The 27,880-nt window shown below is 43.9% G+C and overlaps 2 protein-coding genes across 7 annotated transcripts in view; one reads left to right on the top strand and one right to left on the bottom strand.

Moving 5' to 3' along the window:
• LOC139567043 (creatine kinase M-type) overlaps nucleotides 1-14,135 on the top strand; it is a 25,080-nt gene extending 10,945 nt beyond the window's left edge. The window contains exons 5-9 of the mRNA XM_071388478.1: nucleotides 883-1,015; nucleotides 1,982-2,138; nucleotides 2,792-2,915; nucleotides 10,905-11,094; nucleotides 12,694-14,135. Coding sequence (XP_071244579.1) covers nucleotides 883-1,015; nucleotides 1,982-2,138; nucleotides 2,792-2,915; nucleotides 10,905-11,094; nucleotides 12,694-12,854 — 765 coding nt within the window. The 3' untranslated portion in view covers nucleotides 12,855-14,135. The remainder of the gene's footprint in view (nucleotides 1-882; nucleotides 1,016-1,981; nucleotides 2,139-2,791; nucleotides 2,916-10,904; nucleotides 11,095-12,693) is intronic.
• Nucleotides 13,426-27,880, bottom strand: part of LOC139567041 (serine/threonine-protein kinase MARK1-like) — a 95,003-nt gene continuing 80,548 nt past the window's right edge. For 2 of the 6 annotated variants that reach the window (XM_071388472.1, XM_071388473.1), the window contains 6 exons: nucleotides 22,383-22,555; nucleotides 21,940-22,031; nucleotides 21,570-21,731; nucleotides 18,827-19,084; nucleotides 16,590-16,634; nucleotides 13,426-15,964 (listed from right to left, as the gene is read on the bottom strand). In XM_071388472.1, the coding sequence (XP_071244573.1) occupies nucleotides 15,619-15,964; nucleotides 16,590-16,634; nucleotides 18,827-19,084; nucleotides 21,570-21,731; nucleotides 21,940-22,031; nucleotides 22,383-22,555 (1,076 nt within the window). In that variant the 3' untranslated portion in view covers nucleotides 13,426-15,618. The remainder of the gene's footprint in view (nucleotides 15,965-16,589; nucleotides 16,635-18,826; nucleotides 19,085-21,569; nucleotides 21,732-21,939; nucleotides 22,032-22,382; nucleotides 22,556-27,880) is intronic. The other 4 variants (XM_071388475.1, XM_071388477.1, XM_071388474.1 and 1 more) reach the window with 2 other exon arrangements.

The following is a 27,880-nucleotide window of genomic DNA, read 5'->3' on the forward strand; positions in this document are numbered from 1 at the left end:
TACGGCTTAAAGTGGTCCTATGGACAGATACTCCAATCTCCGCTGTGGAGCTTTGCAGCCCCTTCAGGTTTATCTTTGGTCTCTTTGTTGCCTCTCTGATTAATGCCCTCCTTGCCTGGTCTGTGAGTTTTGGTGGGCGGCCCTCTCTTGGCAGGTTTGTTGTGGTGCCATATTCTTTCCATTTTTTAATAATGGATTGAAATGGTGCTCCGTGGGATGTTCAAAGTTTTGGATATTTTTTTATAACCCAACCCTGATCTGTACTTCTCCACAACTTTGTCCCTGACCCGTTTGGAGAGCTCCTTGGTCTTCATGGTGCCGCTTGCTTAGTGGTGTTGCAGACTCTGGGGCCTTTCAGAACAGGTGTATTTGTACTGAGATCATGTGACAGATCATGTGACACTCAGATTGCAGACAGGTGGATTTTATTTAACTAATTGTGACTTCTGAAGGTAATTGGTTGCACCAGATCTTATTTAGGGGCTTCATAGCAAAGGGTGTGAATACATATGCACGCACCACTTTTCCGTTTTTTATTTTGTAGAATTTGAAACATGTTATTTTTTTCCATTTCACTTCACCAATTTGAACTATTTTTTGTAAGTCCATTACAGGAAATCCAAATAAAAATCAATTTCAATTACAGTTTGTAATGCCACAAAATAGGAAAAACGCCAAGGGGGATGAATACTTTTGCAAGGCACTGTATGTAGTGGCATAAACATTCCAATAGTGTTACCCAGTACATCCGTATCAGATGTGTAAATAACTTAAATGTGTTTAAATGCATTTATGGCCCGCTTTGACGTTCGCTCTCTGTGTTTGTGAGTGGCTGGCTGATTAATGTATACTCTCTCTGTGTCTGTGTGTGTGTGTGTGTAGGGAGGTGATGATTTTGACCGTGATTACGCCTTGAACTGCGAGGTGAGTGTGGTGCGCGGTGTGGATGACTTCGGCTTTCCGACACACTGCAGCCGGGGAGAACGTAGACAGCTCTTCATGCTGGCCAAGAAAGGTACTGTGTGCTCTGATCTACAGTAACAACAATAGCACATATTACATACAGCGCAGGTTTGATGTCAATTCCAATGAAATTATTGAATTCAGTCATGAAGTGGATAATTTACTTTGAATTAAATTCACATTTTTAAATCTTCAAGTTATGGAATTGAATTAAATTGGAATTGTAAAAACATTATCTTTGAAATTGAAATTCAATATTCCTACATTTCCCAGTTAATGGAATTAATGCACAGAGTATCAAAAATGTACTGTTGGATTTGTTTCTAGTAATTTCAACCTCTATTCCTATATTTACAGTATAGCTAAATTAGACATAAATTAGAATTAGAATTGTTGGGGATAATATAGAATTGGGAATTCAATTACTGGAATTGACCGAACATTGGAATTCAGAGGAATTGAATTTTCTCTGAATTCAAAGACTGACCTGGAATTTGAATTGAATTAAATGGAGTTTACAGGGAGCAAGAACTGAATTAAAATGTAATTTGTGGAATTGACCCCAACTCTGATACAGTGTGATACTTTATCCTCAACGGCAATTAAAACAAAATGTAATTGAGCTCATTAACTCCAGCAGTTTAAGTTGATATGTTTTAGGCTATTCATTTACATTTAAAAGAATAACAGTGAATATGACGGCTGCTATCAATTTTAATAATCTTGAGGACACCAAGCAAAAGCAATCAATGCTCCTTCTCACATAGTAGTTTCAAGTAACATTGTAACGGTACATGGAGTCAGAAGGAGGATACACTAATTCAGGGGTGCACAGCTCAAGGCTGGTTTTTCGCTTCACCAAATTGATGTTACTGAATGGCCCAAATAGAAATCAGTCACTAGCTAAAAGGCAAGGACAAAAATCTGCTGAACTGCTGTCATCGAAGAATGGAGAAGAGCATCCCTGCACTAACCAATCAGACCTATAGCAAACATGATTGATTGACACTTCTTTCAGCTCTGGACCAATTGGCAGAGGATTTGCCAGGGAAGCTGTACTCAAGGGCAGAACTGTCACATGACAAAGAAGACAAGGGAGTGATCGTGGGAGCCCCTTCCCTTTCCCAGTTGAGGAACGGGGTGGCCCGTGACTGGCCTGACTCCAGAGCTGTATGGTCAGTGCTGCTCTTTAAGTGCCACTGGCATGTTCCCTTCTTTACAAACTAAATACATTCATTGTGTGTGTTGTTGGCCTTTTTATGCACTAAGATTCTTTGTGCAACGAAAAATATGTAAATATGTTGCAATAACTGCTCTCGGGTCTGTTTTGCCTTTTAGTCCACAGTAGTTGTAAACTGGAAGGAGAAGTAACACAACTGCTCTACGGCCTGTTTTGCCTTTTAACACAGTTCGTTACTAATCTAGTGGAGAAGTGAGGCAGTGCACTCTTCTTGTAAGTATAGGAGGAAATCCTCATGAATATCTGTTTAAAAATACATCCCATAGTATGAAAGAAGCACCAAAAAATGCCATGGTGTCACAAACCCAGCTGATTCTGTAGCTCGACCCAGGTCCTGTGGTTAATCAATATGACTCAAACAGTACAACCAAAAGTTAGATGGTGCCTTTTCACGATGGGCCTTCTAACAGATTAAAGCAATGTTTCCAGCAAAACAGCAGCACACCCACTTGTTTTAGTATATGGCTGAGGGACGAGGCTATATCCAACTACTCTCACGTTCATAGACAGCGCTCTAGATGCAAAAGGACTGGCCCTGTAACTCCATTGAAAAATGCTACTGTTGTGATGACCATTACCACTCTGCAGGATCAGTAAAGACGGGACCCTGGTGGTATGGGTCAACATTGACGACCACCTCAGATTGGTGACCACGCGAGATGACGCCAACATCGCAGAGGCCTTCCAATGTATCTGTGTCAATATCCTTAAGGTTGGTGCCCTCGGAAGACACAGATCCTGAATGCATGAGTACCTTAAAGTGGAACTGACAGCATATTAGCATCATGAAATCGTATTCAGATCAGTTCATATACACCAAGGACGAATATGAGTTTTTTTAAGCGAGCACTTTTTTATTGTTTTTATTGTAATAATATTGTTGCATATCAATACAGGGACATTCCGGTGAATACAATGAAAAAAATTCAATAACAGAACGCCAGGCGAACCCCCCCCCCCCAAAAAAAAATGAATAATTCAGGACATCATTAATATGTGACAAGACAATGAGACATTAACAGACATTCAGAGACATGACTTCTAATCATTTGTCCAACTTAAGTTTCACAAGTTTCAGGGATTTTTACAATTGTAACAGTTCAATGAAAAAAAACTATAAAATAAGGAATTTTTCCACCACATTTACATTTGTGAATATAATATTTGGCCAAGAGAATAATAATGTTAATAAAATAGTTATGATCGGAATTACAAGGATATGTATAATGCCATTTAACATCAAAGGTAAACATAGGTAATTCTAGAGATTTTATACACAACCATTCATGAAAGTGTAACGGATGTGAAATGGCTAGCTAGTTAGCGGTGGTGCGCGCTAATAGCCTTTCAATCGGTGACGTCACTTGCTCTGAGACCTTGAAGTAGTGGTTCCCCTTGCTCTGCAAGGGCCGCGGCTTTTGTGGAGCGATGGGTAAAGATGCTTCGTGGGTGACTGTTGTTGATGTGTGCAGAGGGTCCCTGGTTCGGGCGAGGGGACGGACTAAAGTTATACTGTTACAAAAGCACTTAGACATGGTCATTTACAAGTTTTTCATGAATTATTTAAATGTTTGGGAATTACGTATACTAAGGCATTTGTGAAAATGCTATAGCAACATTGAGTGGGAACGCGGCCGTGCGCTTAGACTATGAAGAGACACTGTAATAAATACAACCTAATAAAAACATCTGTATCGTCCAAGACCAGTCTACGCAAACACAACCTAATAAAAACATCTGTCTCGTCCAGGACCAGTCTACGCAAACACAACCTAATAAAAACATCTGTCTCGTCCAGGACCAGTCTACGCAAACCGATGCGCCAAAGCCAATCCGATCTAGTCTGACCATTTTACTCGCCCTAGCAGAGCTGGTTAGGCGCTTCACATGTTATCTAGAGCGTTCGTGACTAACTATTACCAAAGATTGTTATAACTAAATCAATATAAACCACAGTTTGTCGTTTCAAATGGAAACAAATGAGTCATAGTTGGAAGAACAAGCAAGGAGGTTGGCAGAGACAAGCTAGCGAGATCCTATTCACGCACTCCAGCATATTTTCTTTAGGGAACGCCTAGCCTGCGAAGTGCAATAACGCAATTCGCCTTTGCACCCCGGCCCTTCTACACAACGCAATTTGGAGAAAAAAATCGGCCAAAATCCATCTCGTTCCATCTTCTCCCGCTGCCTGCTACTGGGCTTCCTTTAACTACCATTTGGTAATGAGTGTAAACGCCAAGCGGATGCCTCACATTTATACATCAAGTGAAATATATCTGGTCTCATTGTTCTAGCTGTGTTATTACTTTCTTCGCCCGTTTACTGACACCGATCATATTGAGCGGATATTGCGCATTCGTAAATTCATCAGCTATTCTGCGCTCTGGGACATAGACGAGAGCACTCTGAAATCGGAGTAGATAAAATAGCCAGAGTGAATTTGCGAACGCAAGAGATAAGTTAACTGAATAACAGTCCTTCAAGTTATTGCTAGCTAACCAAATGATACCTGCATCTCTAGCTGTGTATAGGCACCGAAAAACGATACGGAGGGGGAAAAGTCAGTCACTCACTCCACCAATGACATGACATCCTCCTAGCAGCTAGCTAGCTAACGTTAGGCTCCGTAATTTTAGCTTGCTACATGAATATACTTAAATAAAATATAAACGCAACATGTAAAGTGTTGGTCCCATGTTTCATCAGCTGAAATAAAAAATGCCAGGAATGTTCCATAGCTCAAAAAGCTTATTTGTCTCAGATTTTGTGCACAAATTTCTTTACATCCCTGTTAGTGAGCATTTCTCCTTTGCCAAGATAATCCATCCACCTAACAGGTGTGGCATATTAAGAAGCTGATTAAATAGCATGATCATTACACAGGTGCACCTTGTGCTGGGGACAATAAAAGGCCACTAAAATGTGCAGTTTGTCACACAATACAATGCCACAGATGTCTCAAGTTGCTGACTGCAGGAATGTCCACCAGAGCAGTTGCTGGAGAATTTAATTGACAGTTTTAGAGAATTTGGCAGTACGTCCAACCGGCCTCACAACCGCAGACCACGTGTAACCATGCCAGCCCAGGACCTCCACATCCGGCTTCTTCACCTGCGGGAAATTGAGGAATATTTCTGTCTGTAATAAATCCCTTGTGTGGGGAAAAACTAATTCTGATTGGCTGAGCCTGGCTCCCCAGTTGGTGGGCCTATTCCCTCCCAGGCCCACCCATCGCTGTGCCACTGCCCAGTCATGTGAAATCAATAGATTAGGGCCTACTTAATTTATTTAAATGGATAAAATTTCCTTATATGAACTGTAACTTAGTAAAAACGTTGAAATTGTAGCTTGTAGCGTTAGTATGATTGTTCAGTATAGATACGCTAGCCTATTAGCCACGTTATGACTGATGTGATCATTGCCATTGCTAGTTTGATTGTATTGTCATTCCCAGCCTTAGATACATTCGCCCATTTTTGTAAAAAATAAATGAGCCATTGAAACTGAAATCGTGCATCACGAATGGCGGCAGCAAACATTGTACCAGGCCAGCTGTGATTTACAACCTGATAGCAATATTTTTGGCACGACCAAGAAATGTATTGGTGAATTATACCTGCTCAAAAAAATAAAGGGAACACTTAAACAACACAATGTAACTCCAAGTCAATCACACTTCTGTGAAATCATACTGTCCACTTAGGAAGCAACACTGATTGACAATAAATTTCACATGCTGTTGTGCAAATGGAATAGACAAAAGGTGGAAATTATAGGCAATTAGCAAGACACCCCCAATAAAGGAGTGGTTCTGCAGGTGGTGACCACAGACCACTTCTCAGTTCCTATGCTTCCTGGCTGATGTTTTGGTCACTTTTGAATGCTGGCGGTGCTTTCACTCTAGTGGTAGCATGAGAAGGAGTCTACAACCCACACAAGTGGCTCAGGTAGTGCAGCTCATCCAGGATGGCACATCAATGCGAGCTGTGGCAAGAAGGTTTGCTGTGTCTGTCAGCGTAGTGTCCAGAGCATGGAGGCGCTACCAGGAGACAGGCCAGTACATCAGGAGACGTGGAGGAGGCCGTAGGAGGGCAACAACCCAGCAGCAGGACCGCTACCTCCGCCTTTGTGCAAGGAGGAGCACTTCCAGAGCCCTGCAAAATGACCTCCAGCAGGCCACAAATGTGCATGTGTCTGCTCAAACGGTCAGAAACAGACTCCATGAGGGTGGTATGAGGGCCCGACGTCCACAGGTGGGGGTTGTGCTTACAGCCCAACACCGTGCAGGACGTTTGGCATTTGCCAGAGAACACCAAGATTGGCAAATTCGCCACTGGCGCCCTGTGCTCTTCACAGATTAAAGCAGGTTCACACACACGTGACAGACGTGACAGAGTCTGGAGATGCCGTGGAGAACGTTCTGCTGCCTGCAACATCCTCCAGCATGACCGGTTTGGCGGTGGGTCAGTCATGGTGTGGGGTGGCATTTCTTTGGGGGGCCGCACAGCCCTCCATGTGCTCGCCAGAGGTAGCCTGACTGCCATTAGGTACCGAGATGAGATCCTCAGACCCCTTGTGAGACCATATGCTGGTGCGGTTGGCCCTGGGTTCCTCCTAATGCAAGACAATGCTAGACCTCATGTGGCTGGAGTGTGTCAGCAGTTCCTGCAAGAGGAAGGCATTGATGCTATGGACTGGCCCGCCCGTTCCCCAGACCTGAATCCAATTGAGCACATCTGGGACATCATGTCTCGCTCCATCCACCAACGCTACGTTGCACCACAGACTGTCCAGGAATTGGCGGATGCTTTAGTCCAGGTCTGGGAGGAGATCCCTCAGGAGACCATCCGCCACCTCATCAGGAGCATGCCCAGGCGTTGTAGGGAGGTCATACAGAACAGGGCTCCGGGCAGCCGAGCGGAAATGGAGGAAAACTCGCCTCCCTGCGGACCTGGCATCCTTTCACTCCCTCCTCTCTACATTCTCCTCTTCTGTCTCTGCTGCTAAAGCCAATTTCTACCACTCTAAATTCCAAGCATCTGCCTCTAACCCTAGGAAGCTCTTTGCCACCTTCTCCTCCCTCCTGAATCCTCCTCCCCCCTCCTCCCTCTCTGCTGATGACTTCGTCAACCATTTTGAAAAGAAGGTCGACGACATCCGATCCTCGTTTGCTAAGTCAAACGACACCGCTGGTTCTGCTCACACTGCCCTACCCTGTGCTTTGACCTCTTTCTCCCCTCTCTCTCCAGATGAAATCTCGCGTCTTGTGACGGCCGGCCGCCCAACAACCTGCCCGCTTGACCCTATCCCCTCCTCTCTTCTCCAGACCATTTCCGGAGACCTTCTCCCTTACCTCACCTCGCTCATCAACTCATCCTTGACCGCTGGCTACGTCCCTTCCGTCTTCAAGAGAGCGAGAGTTGCACCCCTTCTGAAAAAACCTACACTCGATCCCTCCGATGTCAACAACTACAGACCAGTATCCCTTCTTTCTTTTCTCTCCAAAACTCTTGAACGTGCCGTCCTTGGCCAGCTCTCCTGCTATCTCTCTCAGAATGACCTTCTTGATACAAATCAGTCAGGTTTCAAGACTAGTCATTCAACTGAGACTGCTCTTCTCTGTGTCACGGAGGCGCTCCGCACTGCTAAAGCTAACTCTCTCTCCTCTGCTCTCATCCTTCTAGACCTATCGGCTGCCTTTGATACTGTGAACCATCAGATCCTCCTCTCCACCCTCTCCGAGCTGGGCATCTCCGGCGCGGCCCACGCTTGGATTGCGTCCTACCTGACAGGTCGCTCCTACCAGGTGGCGTGGCGAGAATCTGTCTCCGCACCACGTGCTCTCACCACTGGTGTCCCCCAGGGCTCTGTTCTAGGCCCTCTCCTATTCTCGCTATACACCAAGTCACTTGGCTCTGTCATATCCTCACATGGTCTCTCCTATCATTGCTATGCAGACGACACACAATTAATCTTCTCCTTTCCCCCCTCTGATAACCAGGTGGTGAATCGCATCTCTGCATGTCTGGCAGACATATCAGTGTGGATGACGGATCACCACCTCAAGCTGAACCTCGGCAAGACGGAGCTGCTCTTCCTCCCGGGGAAGGACTGCCCGTTCCATGATCTCGCCATCACGGTTGACAACTCCATTGTGTCCTCCTCCCAGAGTGCTAAGAACCTTGGCGTGATCCGGGACAACACCCTGTCGTTCTCAACTAACATCAAGGCGGTGACCCGTTCCTGTAGGTTCATGCTCTACAACATTCGCAGAGTACGACCCTGCCTCACGCAGGAAGCGGCGCAGGTCCTAATCCAGGCACTTGTCATCTCCCGTCTGGATTACTGCAACTCGCTGTTGGCTGGGCTCCCTGCCTGTGCCATTAAACCCCTACAACTCATCCAGAACGCCGCAGCCCGTCTGGTGTTCAACTTTCCCAAGTTCTCTCACGTCACCCCGCTCCTCCGCTCTCTCCACTGGCTTCCAGTTGAAGCTCGCATCCGCTACAAGACCATGGTGCTTGCCTACGGAGCTGTGAGGGGAACGGCACCTCCGTACCTTCAGGCTCTGATCAGGCCCTACACCCAAACAAGGGCACTGCGTTCATCCACCTCTGGCCTGCTCGCCTCCCTACCTCTGAGGAAGTACAGTTCCCGCTCAGCCCAGTCAAAACTGTTCGCTGCTCTGGCACCCCAATGGTGGAACAAACTCCCTCACGACGCCAGGTCAGAGGAGTCAATCACCACCTTCCGGAGACACCTGAAACCCCACCTCTTTAAGGAATACCTAGGATAGGATAAAGTAATCCTTCTAACCCCCCCCCCCCCTTAAAAGAGTTAGATGCACTATTGTAAAGTGGTTGTTCCACTGGATATCATAAGGTGAATGCACCAATTTGTAAGTCGCTCTGGATAAGAGCGTCTGCTAAATGACTTAAATGTAAATGTAATACAGGCACGTGGAGGCCACACACACTACTGAGCCTCATTTTGACTTGTTTTAAGGACATTACATCAAAGTTGGATCAGCCTGTAGTGTGGTTTTCCACTTTAATTTTGAGTGTGACTCCAAATCCAGACTTCCATGGGTTGATAAATTTGATTTCCATTGATAATTTTTGTGTGATTTTGTTGTCAGCACATTCAACTATGTAAAGAAAAAAGTATTTAATAAGAATATTTCATTAATTCAGATCTAGGATGTGTTATTTTAGTGTTCCCTTTATTTTTTTGAGCAGTGTATTAACCATGCACAGTGGCGTAATACTTTAAAGTACTACTTTTGTCATTTTTTTTTATATTTGTACTTTAAGAAAAGGTAGTCTAAAAAGTAACTACATTCCTAAAGAAAATAATGTACTTTTTACTCCATACATTTTCCCTGACACCCAAAAGTACTCATTACATTTTGAATGCTTAGCAGGACTGGAAAATGGTCTTGTCAAGAGAACATGTGGTCATCCCTACTGCTTCTTATCTGGCGAACTCACTAAACACAAATGCATAATTTGTAAATGAGTGTTGGCTTCGTTACCCATCGCTCCACAAAAGCCGTGGCCCTTGCGGTGCAAGGGGAACAACTACTTCAAGGTCTCAGTGAGTGACGTCACCGATTGAAACGCTATTAGCGCGCACCCCGCTAACTAGCTAGCCATTTCACATCGGTTACACCAGCCTAATCTCGGGAGTTGATAGGCCTGAAGTCATAAACAGCGCAATGCTTGAAGCACAGCGAATAGCTGCTGGCAAATGTACGAAAGTGCTGTTTGAATGAATGCTTACGAGCCTGCTGCTGCCTACCACCGCTCAGTCAGACTGCTCTATCAAATATCAAATCATAGACTTAATTATAACATAATAACACACAGAAATACAAGCCTTAGGTCATTAATATGGTAAAATCCGGAAACTATCATTTCGAAAATAAAACATTTATTCTTTCAGTGAAATACGGAACCGTTCCGTATTTTATCTAACGGGTGGCATCCATAAGTCTAAATATTGCTGTTACATTGCACAACCTTCAATGTTATGTCATAATTACGTAAAATTCAGGAAAATTAGTTTGCAACAAGCCAGGCGGCCCAAACTGTTGCATATACTCTGACTGCGTGCAATGAACTAAATATGCAGGTTTAAAAATATATACTTCTGTGTATTGATTTTAAGAAAGGCATTGATTTTTATGGTTAGGTACATTCGTGCAACGATTATGATTTTTTCGCAAATGCGCTTATGTTAAATTATCCCCCGTTTGGCAAAGTTGGCTATGATTTAATGATAAATTAACAGGCGTCGATTATATGCAACGCAGGACAGGGTTAGATAAACTAGTAATATCATCAACCGTATGTAGTTAACTAGTGATTATGTTAAGATTGATTGTTTATAAGATACGTTTAATGCCAGCTAGCACCTTACCTTGGCTCCTTGCTCAACTTGCATAACAAGTAGTCAGCCTGTCACACAGTCTCCTCGTGGAGTGCAATGTAATCGGCCATAATCAGTGTCCAAAAATGCAGATTATCAATTGTTATGAAAACTTGAAATCGGCCCTAATTAAATCGGCCATTCCGATTAATCGGTCGACCTCTAGTATGGATGTCCAATCCAAACTTCTGTGGTGGTGAAAAAAACAAGTCTATTAATAGAAATTTAATGGGGCAAAGCTAATGAGCTATGACCATCTCTTGTTGTCCAGTTGGAGGCACTGTACAAAAAGCTGAGGCACCCATTCATCTGGAAGCAGCAGCTTGGATGGGTAGTGAGCTCTCCAGCAGATGTGGGGACCGGCCTGAGGGCTAGCGTTCGTGTCAAGCTGCAACACCTGCCCAGACACAAACGCCTGGAAGACGTCCTCAAGAGACTGCGCCTCCGCATGGACAACACCGGTAATGCAGATGGACGGGCGGAAATTATTTTAGTGAAAACTAATTTGAGTAAAAAATAAATCTATTCTGAATTTCAGCGCTTCCTTGGCACATTTGACAGAGTTTTTGTACAATTGGCATTGGTGAAACATATATAGGTCATGAATCATTCTTCTAGATATTCTGATGAGTATAACTCTAGGTGTTATATACACTATATACACACAAAAGTATGTGGACGTCCCTTCAAATTAGTGGATGCGGCTATTTCAGCTACACCCATTGCTGACAGGTGTATACAATCGAGCACATAACCATGCAATCTCCATAGACAAACAGGAGAATGGGCTTACTGAAGACCTCAGTGACTTTCAACGTGGCACCCTCAAAGAATGGCACCTGTCCAACATGTCAGTTCGTCAAATTTCAGCCCTGCTAGAGCTGCCCCAGTCAACCAAGTGCTGTTATTGTGAAGTGGAAACATCTTGGAGCGACAACAGAAAAAACGCGAAGTGGTAGGCCACACAAGCTCACAGAACGGGACCGCCGAGTGCTGAAGCGCATAAAAATTGTCTGTCCTCAGTTGCAACACTCACTACCGAGTTCCAAACTGCCTATGGAAGCAACGTCAGCACAAGAACTGTTCGTCGGGAGCTTCATGAAATGGGTTTCCATTGCTGAGCAGTCGCGCACACAAGCCTATGATCACCATGCGCAATGCCAAGCGTCGGCTGGAGTGGTGTAAAGCTTGCCGCCATTGGACTCTGGAGCAGTGGAAACACGTTCTCTAGAGTAATGAGTCACACTTCACCATCTGGCAGCCCGACGGACAAATCTGGGTTTTCTGGTGCCAGGAGAACTCTACCTGCACAAATGCATAGTGCCAAATGTAAAGTTTGGTAGAGGAGGAATAATGGTCTTGGGCTGTTTTTCATGTTTCGGACTAGGCTCCTTAGTTCCAGTGAAGGGAAATCTTAGTGCTACAGCATACAATGACATTCCAGAACAATTCTGTCCTTCCTACTTTGTGGCAACAGTTTGGGGAAGGCCCTTTCCTGTTCCAGCTTGACAACGCTCCCATGCACAAAGTGAGGTCCATACAGAAATGTTTTGTCGAGATCGGCGTGGAAGAACTTGACTGGCCTGCACAGAGCCCTGATTTCAACCCCATCGAACACCTTTGGGATGAATTTTAACGCCGACAGTGAGCCAGGCCTAATTACCCAACATCAGTGCCCAACCTCACTAATTCTCTTGTGGGTGAATGGAAGCAAGTCCCTGCAACAATGTTCCAACATCTAGTGGAAAGCCTTCCCAGAAGAGTAGAGGCTGTTATAGCTGCAAAGGGGGGGACCAACTCCACATCAATGCCCACGATTTTGGAATAAAATGTTTGACGAACAGGTGTCCACATACTTTTAGTCATGTATTGTATAATGTGTGTGTATATAGTATCTATATATGCTTTAAGTTAGTTACTTTAAAAACATTTTTTTTTTTTACAAGGATAAAATATATATATACACTGCTATAATTTCCTCCATATTGACAAGGAAGTACTTACATACCTTACTTTAATATGGTCGAAATAATTGAAGTTTCTTACCTCTTTCTCCTTAGACTGCAGTGAGGAGTATAACATCAGTAATGCCCAGACAATCGGCTTGGACGAGGTGGGGTTCACGCAGCTAGTGGTGGACGGGGTCAAGCTGCTCATCCGCATGGAGAAGAGGTTAGAGGGTGAAGAGAAAATCGATGATCTGGTGCCTTTACAGAAGTAGAGCTGAGGAAGATGGGAGAGAAAGGGACTCCTGTCCTAATCAACACAAACGTCACATTTTAGTAGTTTGACTGGGAGCGTGCTATTGTAATACTGTACAGGGCTTTTGCGAGAATGACATATCTCGAGTTTTTCTAAAACCAACAATGTTTTAACAGCTGACTATGTTAATGTTGATTGTACTGTGTCCTAATTAAATTAACACTGTGACATAGGTACAAAGACTTATTGCGTCAAAATTGCATAAAAAAGTAAAATACTTTTCAAAAGTTCAAAATGATGCTTATGTGCTGTATATAAAAACTGTTTGACTTAAAATATTTTTGCAGAATTTCACCTGTTTGCTTTCAGTATGAAGTTTGCCATGGCCACACACATTAGGATAATCACCAGCTACAGAGCAATATATATTTCTATACAAATTACAAAAGCTCTTTCCAGGACGTATCATTCCTCCATTTTACTCGGGTCATGTTAAACCGATTGGCTGTGAAGCCATGGTTACTTACACAAAATTGAATAGTAAATACTGGTAAACAAAATAACAAATGACACCAGACATTTGCTTGAGACTCCTTTCAAGTAAGCTTTAATATTGTGCACGAGTGAGACTGAATCTAGATGACTCGAGCTTTCCTCGCATGTATGTTGTGGTAGGAGGGGTTTAGGTGGGGGGCGGGGTTAATGGAGATGAAAGGGGCGAGGCATCATCACTTACATTTCTTTAACACTTTCTGCTTCTCCGCTACACTTGATCTGGTAAGGCAACACAATAGACATCCTCTCTGGAAGTTGTACCGCTAACAATTAGGAATATGTATTTTTATCCCGCGTGCACTACACATCAACGTGCACTACCCCCCCCAACCCTCCCTGCTCCCATAGTGCCACAGACAGTCAGCGGTGGAGATTTCTCGCTCAGCTTCCAGAAGGGCTCACAGCTTTTAACGATGTTTTCATTTATTTTTTTTGACCACTCGCCTTTGCTTTTTCCTTTCTATTGTGTCTTTTGAAATGAGGAAATAAAATGTCTGCATTCTGTTTCCATTCTCTGCGCTGCGTTAAAGGGTGCGTTCTAGGCCCATCTCTCATCTTTACAGTAATACAACACGGAATACCATTGCACAGTTGACCCTCATTACTTTTCATACAAAATAACAAGTAGAAACGTACCAGCACTAGTGGTTATTTTACGTACTCATCGCAATCACTAATTACAAAGGGGAAAAACCTAAAACAAAAATAAAAATGTGCGAAACTAGTTATATCCTATTTTTTTTTCTCATACAGGTGAATGCCTCAGAAATACCAAGCAGCACATTAAAAAGGCATAATGTGGTGGAATAAATACAATATATTTAGCAAGAAAATAAAATTGAGCACAAAACAAGTCAGACAGGTGTCGCACAGTAACTACCAGTTAACTGCAGTTTAGAAGGGAGTAAGGGAAACAGAGGGATATAGTCACTAGCGAGGTCAAACTGCTTGGGAATCACTTCGCGTGAACCCTTCAAGCTTTGGGCATTCTCAAGCAGAACATGAGATATTTGAGGCAGTTATAATAATTGATGTCACTTCCTGACCTAGAATGGTGGCCGGTGCATTTACGCTACTAAAACACCATGAATCGTGTTTTGAATGGGTAGTTTTGTCCCAATATTTGTTAGAAGAGCATTTGATTATTCATCCGAGCGCAATGCTAGCGAATATTTGCAACACCGTGTTTAAGACTGCATAAAGCAGACTTTATGAGAGCGGGCTTAAAATTGAGTGCAACTGAACAATTTGTGGTCCTGTTAGTCTACACTGTATATTTGGGTTCTCAAAGATAATAAAAGGACATGGTTCGTCAAATCTGACTTAGCCAACATAAGATCCCTTATGCAATAAACAGAACATTTTAACCTGCAGTGCTAACCTCATCATTCAGCTACGCTACATGAAAGAGGATTGTGAGAATGGCCAAAATAATGCATTAGGAGGAATGACTTGATTAGGGCTTTGGGATGTGTAGAGTTTTGCTTTTCAACACAGACCACGTCACTCAATCTCTCCTGTATTGGGAAAGGAACTTATTATCCATGAAAAGTAAAAAATAAACTCGTTTTTTTTCTTATCCTCGTGAGAATAAAAAAATGTTTTTTTTTCTCCTTCTAAACATTAGACTTCAGTGGAGGCAAACAATCTACAAATATGTCAACAAGAAGGAAAGAACGCCAAATGAAAATAAAAAAAAATACAGTATGACACATTTACACACTTTCTGTACAGAAACTCAAGACTATACAATACCTGCAGACATTATGCTGAAGAGTCCTGTTTTATACAACTCTATGAACAATACAACAAAACATTCTCTATTTTATTTTATACATGTGGAAAAAGTACCTTTGCAGTCTTTTATTTCAACCCCCTTTAAATGGTAGTTTAGTAATGGAACTGAAATGTTGTGGGCCATTGATACAAATGTTTTCATATTATTGCAATAATGGTCAGTTCTCACCTCTCGTTTTAATCAACGATTTTGTAATACAGGGGTTTGCCTTGGGGAGGGAAAATGGGAGTGTATTTTGTGTCGTTTCACCAAGCAATATGGCAGTAGCCTCGAATAGCGGTAAACTCAATATTGCGGCTGACTCTCTTGGGCCCGACACTTGGGGCGCCCGCAAACTCAAGAAACGCCAGGATTATGTCCTCTGCCCCCTCCGTTTTCAATGCTGTATGTTAATTCTCTTTAGTTTGTTTAGTCTTCCCAAAAGTCACTTTCACAGCTTGAGCTCGTTGGCCACTTTGGACGCGATATTCTTGAAGGCGATGGACGTGCCTGAGATCCGCTTGAAGCGCACGCCGTTGAGTGAGAGGCGTGGCAGCTTGCACACCTCCATCTCCCATTGGACCAGACTGTCCTGGCGGGCGTCGCCGTGCACGCAGAAGAGCATGAAACGCTCGCGCTGCTCGTAGTCGCAGTTGTTGGCATCCAGGACCTTCCGGATCTCGCGCATCATGTCGCCGGGCTCCATGGATGAGGTAGTCTTCATGCTCCACGTGAAGCGCAGTGAACGGGGTTTGGAGTCCCGGGAACCGTCCTCCTTGGGTTCCCCTGACGCGCTCCTGGAGAGGAACAGAACACAGGCAATAGTGTTAATTGAATGGGAGATAAGTAGGTAGACGCAAAACCAAAAAAGTTAGTGAGGTGCTGCCCATTTAAATGTTTATTTTTATTTTTTAAGTCATACGACGTGGTTGGGAGTATATAGAGTGTGCGACTATTTATTTTTCAAAGATGGAACGGGGGCATAATAGAGGATAAAAGGTAACGCACAGAACTTATATAACCCATGTGTTTGGGACCTCGTAAGACTGACAACTGAATGACTCAAATATATTTCATTCAAAGATTACGCACCTATGACTTATTTCCGCGTAACACTCACTCAGATCAGACACTTCTAGACAGTTTAAACACACACATGGCCCACCAAGGTCTAGCAAGAGCACGGTATTCAGGGTCACGCCACTTAGGCACAAAAAGCGCAAACACCCCCGCTGTGTGACAGAGGGCATGGGGACAAAGTACACACATAACACAACACGGCAACAAAGAACAGCACAACAAGAGTGAACCGGTGACATTCTCTTTGGATCCTGAGACTAGTAGTGACCCTCATTGACATGTCATGCTTTCATTTCGAGGTTGTTGTTACTTTTTCTGCGGGCGGCTGTGTCGATGCCTCACCTTGGCGGGTCTGTACTGCCACTGGCCTCTCCTTCAACCGTGGCCCTTTGGGAAGCAATCAGAGTTCAGAGTTCAACAGAGCAGTAGAAGGGGTCGTCAATGTACACACAGACGATGGGATGTGTGAACGTGAAAAGGAAGAGGGTGGGATGGCGTCAAACCTATGAACACACACGGCCACGCGACTCAACTCGTTCTGGGGAGGCAACTGGCGAGGACTGCCCCAAAAAACAACATGACACGTATATTGGCAAGCGAGCTAAAAACGGAGGATGATACAATGTGGAAATCATGTGAACGGAGAGAGAGATGGATGATTGAAGTCATCTACAGTACACAACACTCAAACCAAAAGGACGAAACAAGAAGAAGTCGGAGAGTGAGTGCAGGGGTCTGCAAACTCCCAAGGCATCACAGGCAAGGCATCTCGGGAGCCTCAATCTCACTCTGTTAGTGGTGCAGGGTCAGATAGGGGGGTGGATAATGCGGAGCGGTGTAGTGCCCCGCCACAGTGGATTTTGGGTGGGGAGGGGTTAGGGAAGGGGGGGCTGGCACCAGGGCATGAATGATTGCATGTCATTGAAGAGGGCTTGGAATTGCGATGAAGAGAGGGTGTGGAGGTGAGTCATTGTGGGGGGGGTGTGACATGGTAACCATTCTGTGTGCTCCTACCTCTGGCCAGCCCTGAAAGACATAGTTCTAAATTTAAAAAAACAAACTATTAAAGTAGTAATTTTCAAATAAAATTGTTCATTTTTTTTGTGTGACTAACTATGGATGGAAATGGAAAGACAGAAAAGGGTGTTGTGGGAAATGTTGTTCAATGACTTTCTCATAACGTGGCAGACATGTACGATCAAATGGTGATGGGCCCACTATGTCAGCAAATCGATCCCAATTTTTCATTAAGAAATTATGTGCTTAAATACACGTTACATATGCTTTTCAGCAATAACCCTAATTTCACTATGGGCTGATTGAAGGCACTAAGAACCAACTAGTTCATACTGGTTGGTTGATAACCAGTTCATACCTACTACACATGGAAAGTCTGATTGACAATTGCGCTCAACAAACTAGAAGAACAAAAACAAAACATTTCATCTTAAATAAAATTGATTGCTACAGTAGCATACGATGAGTGTATAGAACCTTTCAGTTATGCAGCCAGGCTGCAGTGTGATAGGTTAGTTTGTCATGACCTAAGGGTGGAGCCCCAGGCTGGTGATGAAAAGCAGGCTCATTTTACCCAGTGTCCTTGACTGACTGCAGCACGGTCACAGATACTGCAGACTCCGCACTCTCTGTGTGTGTGTGTCTGTGTGTGTGTGTGTCTGTGTGTGTGTGTGTCTGTGTCTGTGTGTGTGTCTGTGTGTGTGTGTGTGCGCGTAAGAGAGAGCGACTGCATGCATTTATGTACGCGTGTCTGTGCCTTTGCGTGTGGTCCTGCAAGTGTGTGAGCATATCTTTAAGCAGCCCACGTCTCTCTCAGACCAGAGACTGCTCTCCGCAGGCTCACCTAGGGGAATAGGGCCTGGACACGACATCTGTGGGCTTAGCGCTCCGGGGTTAAGTTTACCCTAGGAACAGATCTATGATCAGCTTTCCCTCCCCCCAATCCTAACCTCAACCATTAAGTGGGAAATGCTAAACTGACCCAAGATCAGTGTCTAAGGTCAACTTCACCTGATGCAGGACTGACAGAAAGAGGAACCCAACCACACACTATTATCCCTCTCCACGCTCAAAGCAGCCTTGTGCCTTACATGGTACCCGAGTAAAGAACTAGATATATTGACTAGTACAAAATGTGCAGCTGTTACTTTCAATATCAGATGCAAACGCCGGGTAAATATGGCCCGAAGGAAGGGAAACATGAGACATGATATGTAGCAAGGTTGGGGTCAAATCCATTTCAATAATTTCAATTCGGGAACTAAATTGTAATTGCAGTTTACTTGCTGAATTGAAATAGACTTGACCATAGTCCTGCAGTTGAGTATTGTAAATATCAGACCTGAGTCAAATACATTGTCAGATACTTTTAAATAATGGAGATGTGCCCGGTACAATGGAACCTATAGAATGGGCCCAAAATTGCCAACTCTGCTCAGCCTTGCACGCAGTTGTGGATAAATCAAGCACACCTAAAATACTTCAGGGTAGGCCATAGGACTATTTGTCCCAGGTTTGGCAAACATATCGGTATGGTGCATTTTCCGTCCGTTTCCACTGACCTGCGGACAAACTTGGAGGTGATCTTGCTGATGATGCCCGTGGAGGTGCCCCTGCGCGCCTGGGACAGAGCCCCCGTGTCGTGGGAGAGTGTGGGCGAGGCGGGCGGACCGTTGTAGGTGGCCGAGCGGCGGTCGCGAAGTTGGGCCCCGTGGAAGGTGGATCGGCTGGAGGAGCCGCGGGGGAAGCGAGTGCGGTCCGGCGGCGTGGCGGCCGTGCTGCTGCTGATGCTGTGCGCCGACGGCGAGGCCGTGGGAGGGCTGCGGAGGGAGAGGGGAAGAATAGGTGGAGGGAAAGAGGAAGTAGAAAGAAGATTATAGATTAGAAATATCACCTATTTCTTCCCTCACCTAATATCAAGACATTAGTAGTAATAGAACATTATACAAATAAAGTTACATCTCTGACTTTTAGGAAATAGTATCGTAGGGTATCGTCAAAAAACAATGGAACCTATAGAATGGGCCCAAACAAGTCCTAACAAGTCATTTCTCACAGTTCCTCAACCCTCCATTGTCTTATACCCTTGCTCAACTCTAAATTTACCCCTACCTTTAGGCACTTCATTTGACCTACAGTGAGGGAAAAAAAGTATTTGATCCCCTGCTGATTTTGTACGTTTGCCCACTGACAAAGACATGATCAGTCTATAATTTTAATGGTAGGTTTATTTGAACAGTGAGAGACAGAATAACAACAACAAAAAAACAGAAAAACGCATGTCAAAAATGTTATAAATTGATTTGCATTTTAATGAGGGAAATAAGTATTTGACCCCCTCTCAATCAAAAAGATTTCTGGCTCCTAGGTGTCTTTTATACAGGTAACGAGCTGAGATTAGGAGCACACTCTTAAAGGGAGTGCTCCTAATCTCAGTTTCTTACCTGTATAAAAGACACCTGTCCACAGAAGCAATCAATCAATCAGATTTCAAACTCTCCACCATGGCCAAGACCAAAGAGCTCTCCAAGGATGTCAGGGACAAGATTGTAGACCTACACAAGGCTGGAATGGGCTACAAGACCATTGCCAAGCAGCTTGGTGAGAAGGTGACAACAGTTGGTGCGATTATTCGCAAATGGAAGAAACACAAAAGAACTGTCAATCTCTCTCGGCCTGGGGCTCCATGCAAGATCTCACCTCGTGGAGTTGCAATGATCATGAGAACGGTGAGGAATCAGCCCAGAACTACACGGGAGGATCTTGTCAATGATCTCAAGGCAGCTGGGACCATAGTCACCAAGAAAACAATTGGTAACACACTATGCCGTGAAGGACTGAAATCTTGCAGCGCCCGCAAGGTCCCCCTGCTCAAGAAAGCACATATACATGCCCGTCTGAAGTTTGCCAATGAACATCTGAATGATTCAGAGGACAACTGGGTGAAAGTGTTGTGGTCAGATGAGACCAAAATGGAGTTCTTTGGCATCAACTCAACTTGCCGTGTTTGGAGGAGGAGGAATGCTGCCTATGACCCCAAGAAACCATCCCCACCGTCAAACATGGAGGTGGAAACATTATGCTTTGGGGGTGTTTTTCTGCTAAGGGGACAGGACAACTTCACCGCATCAAAGGGACGATGGACGGGGCCATGTACCGTCAAATCTTCCCTCAGCCAGGGTATTGAAAATGGGTCGTGGATGGGTATTCCAGCATGACAATGACCCAAAACACACTGCCAAGGCAACAAAGGAGTGGCTCAAGAAGAAGCACATTAAGGTCCTGGAGTGGCCTAGCCAGTCTCCAGACCTTAATCCCATAGAAAGTCTGTGGAGGGAGCTGAAGGTTCGAGTTGACAAACGTTAGCCTCGAAACCTTAATGACTTGGAGAAGATCTGCAAAGAGGAGTGGAACAAAATCCCTCCTGAGATGTGTGCAAACCTGGTGGCCAACTACAAGAAATATCTGACCTCTGTGATTGCCAACAAGTACTAAGTCATGTTTTGCACAGGGGTCAAATACTTATTTCCCTCATTAAAATGCAAATCAATTTATAAAATTTTTGCCATGCGTTTTTCTGGATTTTTTGTTGATATTCAAATAAACCTACCATTAAAATTACAGACTGATCATTTCTTTGTCAGTGGGAAAACGTACAAAATCAGCAGGGGATCAAATACTTTTTTCCCTCACTGTATATACTAGGCGGTGTCAGAGGAAGGCCCAAAAAATTGTCAAAGACTCCAGTCACCCAAGTCATAGACTGTTCTCTCTGCTACCGCACGGCAAGCGGTAACGGAGCACCAAGTCTCGGACCAAAAGGCTCCTTAACAGCTTCTACCCCCCAAGCCATAAGACTGCTGAACAACTAAACTAATCAAATGGCGACCGGTCTATTTACATTGATCTCCCCCCTTTGGTTTTACACTGCTGCTACTCGCTGTTTATTATCTATGCATAGTCACTTTAGCAATGACCTCGACTAACCTGTACATTGACTCGGTACCGGTACCCCCTGTATATAGCCTCATTATTGTTATGTAAATGTGTTGTTACCTTGTGATTTTTTTACTTTAGTTTATTTAGTAAATATCTTCTTAACTCTATTTATTGAACTGCATTGTTGGTTAAGGGCTCGTAAGTAAGCATTTCACTTTAAGGTGAAATACCTGTCGTATTCGGCGTATGTGACAAATAAAATGTGATTCGATTTTTTGATTTAGATAGGGTAGGTATTCATATAACTTGGGCCCCTTCCTATTTGGGACTTGAGCCCCTCTCACTCTATCTAGCCCCCTAGCTCACCCCTTGTACTCTGCGTTGTCGTCTATGGGAGGCAGTGGGGACTTGATGGGGTGGCCCGACGCCGACATGGACTTGACGTGACGCGGACGGGTGGAAGGGACAGCTGAGGCTGCCCCTGACGACGGCGAGGAGCCACTGGCCGAGCCTGACATCTCAGTCAGACTGAGAGAAAGACAGCGAAAGACCGAGAGCGAGAGCAGGATGGTGAGAGAAATAAGGCGAAAGAAAGGGGTAGAGAGAGGACAAGAGCAGGGAGAGGGTCAGTTCTAGTCACACTCCAACGCCTATGTATTTAGGGAGGTAAACATTGTCAACAGCAATCAAAGTTGCAAACGTTATCAACAGCAATCATCCCCATCGCTCTCCTCACCTGCTGTCCTTGCCATTGGGAATGGCCGTGTAGTGATCTGTGCTCGAACGCTCACACACGTACGTGTTCCTCCTGGTCATAGCGTTGCTGTTCTGTGGGTCACACACACACACACACACACACACAGACAGACACGCACACAGACACAGCCTTCAATAACTTTTTTCACAATGTAGACTATTTCTGTTCTGAGAGTCCCACAAAACAAAAACCATAATGGAAGCTAACCATCTAGTGACTAGTTATGACAGTCTAGTCTGACGGGTTCTAAATTGCTTTGGGAACGACTAACTTTCCTGTACGTTTTGGGATAGAAAACTACTTTGTGCCAGTCATCCCCTGCTTATTTGGAGGCAGAAACTGCTGAAACCGTAGCCCTCTGAATATGATAAAACATATCCTGCATAGTATTTTGCCCCCCAAAGGGCACTTTGATCCCTCACCCCTGAGGCGGTGGATGACTTCTTCCTCTCCTGTGCCACCAGCGGCGAGGTGGGCACGTCGGCCTTGGAACTGGCCGTGCCAAGCTTGTGGGCGGCATCGCCCTTGTCGCTCTCCACGCTGTTGGCCTGCGCCCGCTTGGTGTAGGACATAGACGGGGGGATAGAGGGCGCCACTGAGGAGCCACAGAGCAATGACATGACAGTACGGACTTTATTCTTTTTTATTTAACAAGGAAGTCCCATTGTGGTATCCGCAGAGTTAGGGCAAATATCATTTAACTTCAGTCAATGCAGAACATTTATATAATAATGATAGTTGAAACTACATTTGTATGTTTATTTGACTGGCATCCACCTAAAATTCCTACTGGTGTTAAGTGATTCAACATGTCCATTGGATGTACTATAGTAGGCCACATGTAAAGAAAGCTCTGCTTGCACGTGTCGCACACTGTTCAAGTGTAAAGGTTACGTCCTTAGGCTAATCAGTTCAACTTAAAGGGATATTTCAGGATTCTGGCAATGAAGCGCCATCTACTTTCCCAGAGTCAGATGAACTCGTTCCGTTTGAAGGAAGTTGCCATTTGTTAACTACCGTTAGCACAATGACTGGAAGTCTATAGAGCCCCACAGTGGAGGTGTCATAATACCCATAACACCAAGTAGTCAAACAGGGAAATGATTCCAATCATTTTCCCGCAATTAATTTTTAGCATAGAGAATTTTAGAAACACTTACAATAGGCTTACCCTGGCGTGACGTTTTTGATAACGATGTAAATTGCTCTCGGACAAGATGACTTATCAATACATTCCATTTACTCTCAGATTCGAAAATACTCATTAGCGTCAAAGTAGACAACATGCAAGACTACAAATCCCTGCATGCCTATGCACGTCATCTCTAGCTGACACCTTCGCTAGTAGTGTCCCCTTTGGTAGTGTCCATTTAAAACTTGCACAAGACATTTCACAGAATTGCCAATTGAAAGAAATGTAGCCAATTTATTCATTACTACATTTAGCTAAAAGATAGTTAATCCAAAGAATCTTAACTTTGCCTCATCAGTCTCGTCCAGATCACCATGGCATTTGTAGTTCTTTATGATAACCACATTAGCAGCTGATTAGAATGTCATTTTTGGGGGGGTAAATACAGGCGAATATATTGATAAAAGCCACCTTGTCCTAGAGAGATTTACACCGTTATCAAAACATTACGCCAGGGTAAGCCTACACGAAACACAGTCCTTATATTAAGTGTTTTTAAAATCCACTATGGGATAGATGAATGAAACCATTTCCTTGTTTGACCGCTAGGTTTTATGGTTATTATGACTTATACTGCGGTACTCTATGGGAACAGCTAGCATGCTATCTGTTTCTGTAGACAAGGGCTCATCAACCCTGTTCCTGGAGAGCTACCCTTCTGTAGGTTTTTTAATCCAACCCCCTGATTCAGCTCAACCAGCTAATTACAGTGCCTTCAGAAAGTATTCATACCCCTTGACCTATTCCACATGGATTAAAATATCCCCCCTACCCATCTATACACAATACCCCAAAATGACAAAGAGAAAACATGTTTTTAGAAATGTTTTCAAATGTATTGAAAATTAAATATATACAGTTGAAGTCGGAAGTTTACATACACCTCAGCCAAATACATTTAAACAAAGTTTTTCACAATTCCTGACATTTAATCCTAGTAAAAATTCCCTGTTTTATGTCAGTTAGGATCACCACTTTATTTTAAGAATGTGAAATGTCAGAATAATAGTTGAGAGAATGATTTATTTCAGCTTTTATTTCTGTCATCACATTTCCCAGTGGGTCAGAAGTGTACATACACTCAATTAGTATTTGGTAGCATTGCCTTTAAATTGTTTAACTTGGGTCAAACGTTTCAGGTAGCCTTCCACAAGCTTCCCACAATTAGTTGGGTGAATTTTGGCCCATTCTTCCTGACAGAGCTGGTGTAACTGAGTCAGGTTTGAAGGCCTTCTTGCACGCGCACGCTTTTTCAGTTCTGCCCACACATTTTCTATAGGATTGAGGTCAGGGCTTTGTGATGGCCACTCCAATACCTTGACTTTGTTGTCCTTAAGCCATTTTGCCACAACTTTGGAAGTATGCTTGGGGTCATTGTCCATTTGGAAGACCCATTTGCGAACAAGCTTTAACTTCCTGACTGTCTCTTGAGATGTTGCTTCAATATATCCATATAATTTCCCTCCCTCATGATGCCATCTATTTTGTGAAGTGCACCAGTCCCTCCTGCAGCAAAGCACACCCACAACATGATGCTGCCACCCCCGTGCTACACAGATGGGATGGTGTTCTTCGGCTTGCAAGCCTCCCCCTTTTCCCTCCAAACATAACGATGGTCATTATGGCCAAACAGTTTTAGTTTTGTTTCATCAGACCAGAGGACATTTCTCCAAAAAGTACGATCTTTGTGCCCATGTGCAGTTGCAAACCGTAGTCTGGCTTTTTTAAGGTGGTTTTGGAACAGTGGATTCTTCCTTGCTGAGCGGCCTTTCAGGTTGTCGATATAGGACTCGTTATACTGTGGATATAGATACTTTTGTACCTGTTTCCTCCAGCATCTTCACAAGGTCCTTTGCTGTTGTTCTGGGGTTGATTTGCACTTTTCACACCACAGTACGTTCATCTCTAGGAGACAGAACGCGTCTCCTTCCAGAGCGCTAAGACGGCTGCGTGGTCCCATGGTGTTTATACTTGCGTACTATTGTTTGTACAGATGAACGTGGTACCTTCAGGCATTTTGAAATTGCTCCCAAGGATGAACCAGACTTGTGGAGGTCTACAATCTTTTCCTGAGGTCTTGGCTGATTTCTTTTTGATTTTCCCTTGATGTCAAGCAAAGAGGCACTGAGTTTGAAGGTAGGCCTTGAAATACATCCACAGGTACACCTCCAATTTACTCAAATGATGTCAATTAGCCTATCAGACACCTCTAAAGCCATGACATCATTTTCTGGAATTTTCCAAGCTGTTTAAAGGCACAGTCAATTTAGTGTATGTAAACTTCTGTCCCACTGGAATTGTGATACAGTGAATTATAAGTGAAATACTCTGTCTGTAAACAATTGTTGGAAAAATTACTTGTCATGCACAAAGTAGATGTCCTAACCGACTTGCCAAAACTAGTTTGTTAACAAGACATTTGTGGAGGTTGAAAAACAAGTTAATGACTCCAACATAAGCGTATGTAAATTTCCGACTTCAACTGTATATCTATCCTACCCTGCCTTCCTAAGGTCTTCGAAAGCAAAGTTAACAAACAGATCACCGACCATTTCGAATCCCACCGTACCTTCTCTGCTATGCAATCTGGTTTCCGAGCTGGTCATGTGTGCACCTCAGCCACGCTCAAGGTCCTAAATGATATCATAACCTCCATCGATAAGAGACAATACTGTGCAGCTGTATTCTTAGACCTGGCAAAGGCTTTCGAATCTGTCAATCACCGTATTCTTCTCGGCACATTCAACAGCCTTGGTTTCTCAAATGACTGCCTCTCCTGGTTCACCAATTACTTCTCAGACAGAGTTCAATGTGTCAAATCGGAGGGAGGGCCTGTTGTCTGGACCTCTGGCAGTCTATGGGGGTACCACAGGGTTCAATCTCTTTTTTCTGTATACATCAATGATGTCGCTCTTGCTGCTGGTGATTCTCTGATCCACCTCTACGCAGACGACACCATTCTGTATACTTCTGGCCCTTCTTTGGACACTATGTTAACTAACCTCCAGACAAGCTTCAATGCCATACAACTCTCCTTCCGTGGCCTCTAACTGCTCTTAAATGCAAGAGACTAAATGCATGCTCTTCAACCGCCCGCGGCCCGCACCCGCCCGCCCGTCTAGCATCACTACTCTGGACGGTTCTGACTTAGAATATGTGGCTCCAGGTCAGCTATAAGTCTCTGCTAGGTAAAGCCCCGCCTTATCTCAGCTCACTGGTCACCATAGTAGCATCCACCCGTAGCACGCATTCCAGCAGGTATATTTCACTGGTCACCCCCAAAGCCAATTCTTCATTTGGCCGCCTTTCCTTCCAGTTCTCTGCTGCCAATGACTGGAACGAACTGTAAAAATCACTGAAGCTGGAGATTCTTATCTCTCACACTAACTTCAAGCATCAGCTCACAGATCATTACACCTGTGCATAGCCCATCCAACTACCTCATCCCCATACTGTATTTATTTATTTTGCTCCTTTGCACCCCAGTATCTCTACTTGCACATTCATCTTCTGCACATCTATCACTCCAGTGTTTAATTGCTAAATTGTAATTATTTCGCCACTATGGCCTATTTATTGCCTTACCTCATTTACACACACTGTATATAGACTTTTTCCCTAGTGTGTTTGTTTATTCCATGTGTAACTCTGTGTTGTTGTTTGTGTCGCACTGCTTTGCTTTATCTTGGCCAGGTCGCAGTTGTAAATGAGGTCGCAGTTGGAATTTGTTCTCAACTAGCCTACTTGGTTTAATAAAGATGAAGAAAAAAAAAAGCTCTGTCAAGTTGATTGTTGATCATTGCTCGCCAGCCATTTTCAAGTCTTGCCATAGATTTTTCAAGCCGATTCAAGTCAAAACTGTAACTAGGCCACTCAGGAACGTTCAATTTCAGTCTTGGTAAGCAACTCCAGAGTATATTTGGCATTGTGTTTTAGGTCATTATCCTGCAGAAAGGTGAATTTGTCTCCCAGTGTCTGTTGTAAAGCAGACTGAACCAGGTTTTCCTCTAGGATTTTGCCTGTGCTTAGCTCTATTCCTTTTTATCCTAAAAACCTGATGCAGCCACCACCATGCTTGAAAGTATGAAGAATGGTACTCATGTGTTTTCCCCAAACATAACACTTTGCATTCAAGACAAAGTTAATTTCTTTGCCACATTTCTTGCAGTTTTACTTTAGTGCCTTACTGCAAACAGGATGCATGTTTTGGAATATTTTTATTCAGTTGAGGCTTCCTTCTTTTCACCCCGTCATTTAGGTTAGTATTGTCGGAGTAACTACAATGTTGTTGATCCATCCTCAGTTTTCACCTATCATAACCATTAAGCTCTGTAACTGTTTAAAAAAAGTCACCATTGACCTCATGGTGAAATCCCTGAGTGGTTTCCTTCCTCTCCGGCAATGGAGTTAGAAAGGACGCCTGTCTTTTTTTTTTTACTGGGTGTATTGATACGCCATCCAAAGTGTCATTAATAACTTCACCAATGCCAGTGACACACAATTTCAATTTAATACATTTTAAATTCAGGCTGTAGCAACAAAATATGGAAAAAAATCTAGGGGTGTGAATACTTTCTGAAGGCACTGCAAGGGGCACTACATTAGGGTTGGAGTGAAAACCTACAGGACAGTAGTACTCCAGGAACATGGTTGGAGAGAGCCCTGCTGTCGACTTCCAGTCATTGTGATTACGCTAGTTAGCATTGGCTCGCAAAACTAACTCTAACT

This window comes from Salvelinus alpinus, unplaced genomic scaffold (assembly GCF_045679555.1).
Source record: "Salvelinus alpinus unplaced genomic scaffold, SLU_Salpinus.1 scaffold_40, whole genome shotgun sequence".
Lineage (NCBI taxonomy): Eukaryota > Metazoa > Chordata > Actinopteri > Salmoniformes > Salmonidae > Salvelinus > Salvelinus alpinus.